The sequence below is a fragment of the Orycteropus afer genome, unplaced genomic scaffold, assembly GCF_000298275.1.
Source record: "Orycteropus afer afer isolate SDZICR_OR568_19922 unplaced genomic scaffold, OryAfe1.0 scaffold00319, whole genome shotgun sequence".
Taxonomy (NCBI): Eukaryota; Metazoa; Chordata; class Mammalia; order Tubulidentata; family Orycteropodidae; genus Orycteropus; species Orycteropus afer.
The window spans coordinates 1,818,504-1,826,397 of NW_006921906.1; the positions used below are offsets into that span (position 1 = coordinate 1,818,504).

The 7,894-nt window shown below is 37.7% G+C and overlaps 1 protein-coding gene across 1 annotated transcript in view; it reads right to left on the reverse strand.

The window, feature by feature from the left end:
* The window catches only part of WAC (WW domain containing adaptor with coiled-coil), a 116,240-nt gene that overhangs the window by 13,484 nt on the left and 94,862 nt on the right, over positions 1–7,894 (reverse strand). The window contains exon 8 of the mRNA XM_007951922.2: positions 422–667. Within this exon, the coding sequence (XP_007950113.1) occupies positions 422–667 (246 nt within the window). The remainder of the gene's footprint in view (positions 1–421; positions 668–7,894) is intronic.

Here is a 7,894-nt window from a genome sequence, read left to right on the forward strand (position 1 = left end):
GGCCTGCTACTCTGTGCTACGCCCGTGCTTACCTTGCTCCTGGAGACCCGGTCCCCCTCGGGAGGGTAACAAGGGAAAGTGTTCAGTGCAGATCAGTGAGTAAGCAGTAGCCCGCCCGTGCTTACCTTGCTCCCGGAGACCCGGTCCCTCTCGGGAGGGTAACAAGGGAAAGTGTTCAGTGCAGATCAGTGAGTAAGCACCAGCCCGCCCGTGCTTACCTTGCTCCCAGACACCTGGTCCCTCTTGGGAGGGTAACAAGGGAGCCGTGTGAGCTCTAGTGGGGGCTTAAGCTATAGGAGATGTAATTTCATACATGAATTTCAAAACTGAACAAAGACCATTACTATAGCAGAGATTTTACTAATTTGAAATTTTCATATAATGCAAATGAAATTTTTAAAAAATTGTTATAAAAATGTACCTTCATTTATTTTGGATATATCCACATTAGAATTATTAAGCTGCAGTGTAGCTTGCAAAGCAGGAAGCAACTGTCTAAGAAGATTTGGGTCCTGTAATAATGGAGGTATTGGTGACTGTGGAACAGGTGAAACAGGGACTGCTGAAGCTGATGTTGGAGGTGCAGATGTGGGATTCATTCCAGAGGCAGAAGACGTAGAAGGAGTTGTACAAGAATGTGATACAGATTTGTCTCCTGATGTAGATTCTAAATAAAAAGGCGATAATAAAGCTGAAAAAAAATTTTTTGAATATAGAGAACTGGAACCAACATTAAATGAGCATTTATCACGTGCCAAGTACCTAGCAATCTATTTTAATCGTCACAAGGCAGCACATATACTGGGGGGGGGGGGGGGGCTCAGTATACAGAGCTGGCTGACTAGAGTGAGAAAGGAATTTTTATCCCTACTTTATAAGTGAAGAAACTGAAGGAGAAAGATTATGTAACTTGTTTAAGTCAATAAACCTGGCAAAGCAGTGATCCCACCATACTCAGTGCCATTGAGTTGATCCAGACACATAGCGACCTCCTTTGAGTTTCCAAGGCGGTAACTCTTTACAGAAGTGTATATATTGCCCAGTCCTCCTTTCGTGGAGTGGCTTGTGGGTTTGAACTGCCAACCTTTTGGTTAGCAGTCAAATGCCTTCAGCACTACGCCACCAGAGCTCCTTACCCATGTCTAATTCCAAAAGTAACCTGCTCTAACTACTAGAAATGTTGCCTCAAGCACTGTATGTATTAATCATACATTCAAATAAGCTTTCATTGAGATAAAGGGACAATACAATTCAATAGAGCTTAACTTGTAAGTCTGCTTGGGAAAAAAGAAAAAAGACCCTTTTTAATAACAAACATAGACACACCAAAAATCCTGAGATAAACAAACTTCATAGTATTTAGAAATAAATAAAAGATAAGTGAAACAAAATTATCATTATTTAGCATGTACTATTTTAAATGATCTATAGCAATACAATGTCAATGCAATCAAAATTCCAACACTATTTTTTGTAGCATTTGACAGGCTGATTCTGTAATTTATTTAATAGAGTTAAGGGCTGGTAACAGTCCAGAAATTCTTGAAGAAAAACAAGAACATAGCAATAGCAGGTCATGCCCTATTGAATATCAAAGCTTACAACAAAACAAAACAAAGAAACAAAAACCCCAACAATTTAAGGTGAATTAAACTTTTTTATACAGGCATCCTTGGAGATATTGTGGGTTTAATTCCAGACCACCGCAATAAAGTGAGTCACACAAATTTTCTGTTTTCCCAGAGCATAGATTACACAATACTGTAGTCTATTAAATGAGCTCTGGTGGCAGTGGTTAAGGCCAGCTGCTAACCAAAAAGTTGGTGGTGCAAACCCACCAGCCGTGCCATGGGACAAAAATGAGGCAGTCTGCTTCCGTAAGGATTTATAGCTTTTAGAAAGCCTATTTTGTCCTACAGGGTCAACTTGATGGCAGTGGGTTTGGTTTGGTAGTTTATGAAGTGTGCAATAGCATTACGAAAAAGTTTGAAATATTGTGAGAAATTACCAAAATGTGACAGAGATGCAAAGTGAGCGCAGGCTACTCAAAAAATTTTCTGACTTTCTCAATGCAGGGTTGCTAGAAACCTTTAATTTGTTTATAAAAACTTTCTTTGTTGGTTACCAGGGTTGGGAGGGGAGGGGAAGGAACACTGCAAAAAAAGCACTTACCCATGTCACTTTAGTTGTGTATTTCACTGAACATAAATTATATTTATATTTGAATGAAATGTATTTTTTTAAAAAAGCAGTAATGGAAGCATTTACTTAACATTCCTGGTGGAGACTAAACTGATTTAACCACATTGGAAAACAATATAGTATTATTTCGAAAAGGTGACTACACACATACCGTGTGTGTGTGTGTGTGTGTATGTTGTTGTTAAGTGCCGTCGAGTCAGACCCGACTCATAGGGACCCCTCCTTGGGTTTCCCAGGCAGTATCACTACAGAAGTAGGATTGTCCAACCTTCCTTCTGAGGAGTGGCTGGTGGGTTTGAACCGTCAGCCTTCTGGTGAGCAGTCAAGTGCAGGCACTACGCTACCAGAGCTCCTTGTGTGTGTATATAGATAGATACATATATCCTAGAGAAATTAACATGTAAATCAGTAGAAATATCCAAAAATTTTCATACCAGCATTGTGTTTGTTTTATTTTAGCCCAAAACTTGAAAGAAATCAAATAAATGTCCACCTAAGAAAGAATGAAAAACTAACATTTTCATGCCATGACCTTTTACTAATACACAGTAACTTTAATGGTGACAAAAAGACCTTAAGGTGACCTTAAGGGTGCCATCATTCAGATTAAACAATTTAAGATGCTCATATATAGTCTTTTACAATACTGGTGTAAAAATTAAATATAAAGATTTGCTGAAGTATCTTTAATTTCCCATAAATACCTATTTCTTGAAGATTTTCAAGTGCTTTACACTGTATAGGTGCTTTGCTGGTGTAGTGCCTAAGGCATCCGACTGCTAACCAGAAGGTTGGCCATTCAAACCAGCTAGCCACTCCTCGGGAAGAAGACTGGGCAATCTACTTTTGTAGTGATGCTGCCTCGGAAACCCAAGGAGAGGTTCACTCTGAGTCGGAATTGACTCGACAGCACTGAGGTGTTTTTTTTTTTTGGGGGGGGGTTTACACCGTATGACTGAATTAAGAGTTAATTTTTAATTAAGTTGGTCAGGAATAGTTACAGAGTCATGCATAAATGAGTTTCAGGAGCACTGGATTTGATTACTACACTGCTACCTACTAATTATAAATTTTCATTTCAAATTCAAGGACCTGAATACTTCATTAGCCTTAATGATCTCACAGAAGCTGGAATTACTAACAAGCTTATTGAGAAGTAACTCCTTTTATGTAAGTCTTTCTATCTCAATGGTCATATAAAATAGCTCTCTAAACTAATAGATGATTTAAGTTAATTTCAAGGATTTGATATTCTTATTTTGTTTTTTCTTGATCAATCATCATCAACTCAGAAAGCCTAGGATATTTTAATTTTCTGTAAAGTATGTATTTTAAAGGAGAGCTCAAGTGTAGCAGACTATCATCTTTAGCTTTGCTGTTTCAGATTCAAAAACAAGTTTGAAAAAACTCAAATGAAATCAAATTCCCTCATGGAAATTTGCTTTCAGTTATTATGTTTATTTCAACATGAAATTATAGACTACATTAACAATTTTTTGAGAAGCCTCCAGATCATATCCTTTGAAGGATTTTTAACAAAGTTTGTAGATATCAAATATAAAATGCTGTTTGTTAGAGTTTTAATTTTATCACTAAAATATCGCTCTATTAAATGGTTTACCATCTCCCCCCTTCTACTAGAATATTAAGCTTCTTCAGGAGGATTTGTGACGTATCTCCACAGCCCTGGTGTAAAATGAGACTTGACACCAAGCTGCTATCTATATATATGTGACTGAATGACTGCAATACAGGCAAATATGCACACAGGCGTTTTTTTTTTTTTAAACTTCTGTTCCAATATACTGGTTTGGTCTAAAAACTCAAAATTCTAGAAGAAAGTCTCTACAAATAATTCACAAGATAGGTAACAAATAGCTCATTTTATAAAGCTGAAAAACATATTAGTCTTAGAGACAAATTAAACAGTAGGTTCATTTTAAATCTTACAAAAACACTCAACCATTTTTTTCACATCCAAAGCAAAATACTATAAAGTAATCACTGAGGGTCAGTACTTACTATATACCAGTAAGACATTTTGATCTAGGAAAGATTTCGCTAAAGATGAGAATAAGAGGATATTAAAATATAGTGTTTTGTGCTGCAAAACTATTGCAATGGACCTGTCTGCTCTTTAAGCCTCTAGTCTCATTCCTTCCAATGTAAACTCTGCCAAGCATTCAAGAAACCCAGGCTACTTTAAACATTCTTTCAAAACCAGTCTTTGGCAATGAAATGGCAACTGTTTTAGCTCTACTGTTTTTAACTTTGCCTACAATCTTTTTGAGGATATCTAGTCATCTCTTCCTAAGCTATTTTAAACTGAAGTGAACCAAGTCACTTTCCCCCAGACATTTCTATGACCTGTAAATCTCTAAACAATTCTTTGATATAAGCCATAAGAAAATTTAAATTAAAACTGTGTATGTTTACTTTAGGAGGTAACACTTGGCTTTCCTGTATGCTTATAATTAATTATTAATTTATATTTCCAAATTTTGCCAGTAGAGGGAGTAAGGTATCAAATACCAGACTTCTGCATACAAATCTCTTACTATAACCAAACTTTCTCAGAGTTAAAGTAGTATCACACTCAACTCTTCAAATTATAGGCACCTTTTCAAACTATCCTAGAAAACATAAATCCAAATCATAATTTATTCCAGACTTATACTTTCTGGTGTGTCAAATTAACTTCTTACAGGTCTATTATACTGCCATCAAGTCGATTTTGACTCATAGCGACCCCCCCATAGGGTTTCCAAGGCTGTAAATCTTTGTTTTTTAATTGTGATTTGGGTGAAAGTTTACAAAGCAAATTCACTTTCCATACAGCACTTCACATACATTTCATCTGATGACATCAACAATTTACCCCAATGCAACACTTCCCCTCCCACCTCCTCCTGATAGTTACTGCTTCCCTGTGTTCATCCCTCCATGCACTCCTACCCCCTGAACTGTCTCCCTGTACATAAACAGCCCTTCTTCTTCCCATGATTGTTCTCTCCAAGGAGTGTATCGACCTCAGGTACATGTTCAACTCTTATGCCTGTCTTTTATTTGGCTGGAAGCCACAGGTGTGTGTTCAGTTCCAGACCTGAAGGGCAGCTAGGGGTCATAGTATCAGTGGTTTCACCAGGATCTATCAGACCAGCAAACCTGGTCTGCCCACCTCAAATGATTTTGAGTTTTGTTCCACATTGTTCTCCCTCTCTATCCAGGATCTCCTACACAGATCCCCCTCTGAGTGGTTGACAGTGGCAGCTGAGCACGATCTAGTTCTTCTGGTTTCATAGTCGTACAGGCTGAGGATCACATGGTGTGCCAGTCACGAGGACTAACTGTTTCCATGAATCTTTAGTTTTCTTCATTCTTCTTTATTCTGGATGAGGAGAGGCCCATCGTTGTATCTAGATGGCTGCTTCCAAGCTTTTAAGATCCCAGTCGTTACTCACCAAAGTAGGAGGTGGAACGATGTTTTGTGTAGTATGTTATACCAATTTAGCTTGATGTCCCCTGTGATTATGGTCCCGAGCCCACAGGTTCAACTACTCAGTCCCTCTGGGTAGCTGGCTGTGACCAAGAAGTGATTACAACCCTGTCCCTTGTCAGCTCTACTATATCCCTGGAGTTCTTACAGAACATACACATATGCTTATAGAACCACTGTCTGCCAACCCTACACATGGTCTTGGGTATACTCCCTGCTGCACAGACATACCCAATAGTTCACCAAGGCTGTAAATCTTTACAGAAGCAGATTGCCTCCTTTCTTCCATGGAGTTCAAACCACCAACCTTTTGGTTACCAACCAAATGCCTTAAACACTACACCACCAGAGAAGATCTTTAGAAAAGATCTCTAAGATCTGCTGAATTGATTCCAACTCAAAGCAACTTTAAACTTAAAAAAAACAGGACAGAGTAGAAACGTCCTGTAGGGTTGCTAAGACTAAATCTTTATGGAAGCAGACTGCCTCATCTTTCTCCCACAGAGTGGCTGGTGGGTTTGAGGCACAGGGATAGGATTATTGGACTGGTCAAATTTTTCTCCACTGATTTCCAATAATGTTTGACAGTTGCTGGAACATTGAACAGGACATGTTTAAAGTACTGCCACATCAAGGGCAGACTGCTAGTTTTATTTTGTAGTATTGGTGTTACACGGAAGAATACAAGAAACAGGTTATAAAGGAAAACAAAACATGTAAGGGTAGTAGGAAAAAAAATGATACCTTTTCTGTGAATTTACAAATGTACATAATGATGATGTTAATGTCTTATAACATAGAGAAGGCAATATAGTCTTTGCAACTTGCTTTTTTACTTTGGCAGAAAATCTTTACGCTAACAAGCTTTGTCTCTTTTTATTTGCTGCATAGTATCCCACATAATAGATGAATCAGTGTAACTACTTCCCTTTCAAAGAACATCTGGTTTGTTTCCAATATTTCATGACGACAAACAAATGCTATGAGAATCTTTATGTATGCTATTATAGTTAATCTTTGAGAGAGATAAAATGTAAGTGCTCTAAAATGTATATTTTACAGATTTTCTGACCTCCATATACCAACTTACCAGTAACCCACAACTGCGTTTCTTCTCCCTTTAACTGTCACTAATCTTAAGGGTGAAAATGATCTTATTTTAATCTAAACTGTCAAGATACACTGACAATTTTTCATTTCTTTTCTTATTCTTTGTTCATTTTTCTACTGGTTTGCCTTTTCAAATTGGTTTGTGTGAATTTTTAATGTAACCTTAATACCAATTTACTGTCTCATATTTCTCTCTTTATCACAGTCCTTCCTGCCTCAGTGTTCAGATGCCATCTTTATTATAAACTAAATTCTACCTCTCACATATTCAGTTATTCAACAAGTATTTGACAACTCTATGGTCTGGTGGCGTAGTACCTAACGCATTTGACTGCTGACCAGAAGGTTGGCAGTTCAAACTCACTAGCCACTCCTCAGATGGATGGTTGGGCAATCTATTTCCGTAGTGATACCGCCTCACCAACCCAAGGAGGGGTCACTATGAATTGGATCCGACTCAACAGCAGTAAATTGGAGTATGGTCAATACATCTAATTTTTCAAGAATATTTAATAGTTTCTAAAAATTATTTTAAAGAAAAGACACTATGATTCCATGTGCCCCATTATAGCTGGTTAATGACAGGCAGGCTACAAAAGGATACTTGCCTTAACACATATGGGGAAAATCCTTAGGTTTATCAAAATTTCTATTAGTTCAGATAAATGAATTCAGTTATTATCAAAACACAAAAGAAAAGCTTATTCCAAGTAACTGACTCACACCTCATTTAACTAATTCTGTTCCTTTCCCCTCCCCAAGACTATAGAACAAGCACGTAACTATGTGACTATTTAGACATACCAATCAATCTAGGGGAAGCTCTGGTAACGTAGTGCCTTGACTGCTAACCAGAAGGCTGGTGGTTCAAATCCACCAGCCACTCCTTGGAATGAAGGTTGGGCAATCCTACTTCTGTAGTGATACTGCCTCGAAAACTCAAGGAGGGGTCGCTATGAGTCGGGGCCGACTCGACGGCAAATAACAACAACAATAATAATCAATCATTTCAATAAATTTATTACATCCAGCAAAAAGGTGATGAAATGTAATTTAGACTGACTAAAATTTTTCCACTTTATTATC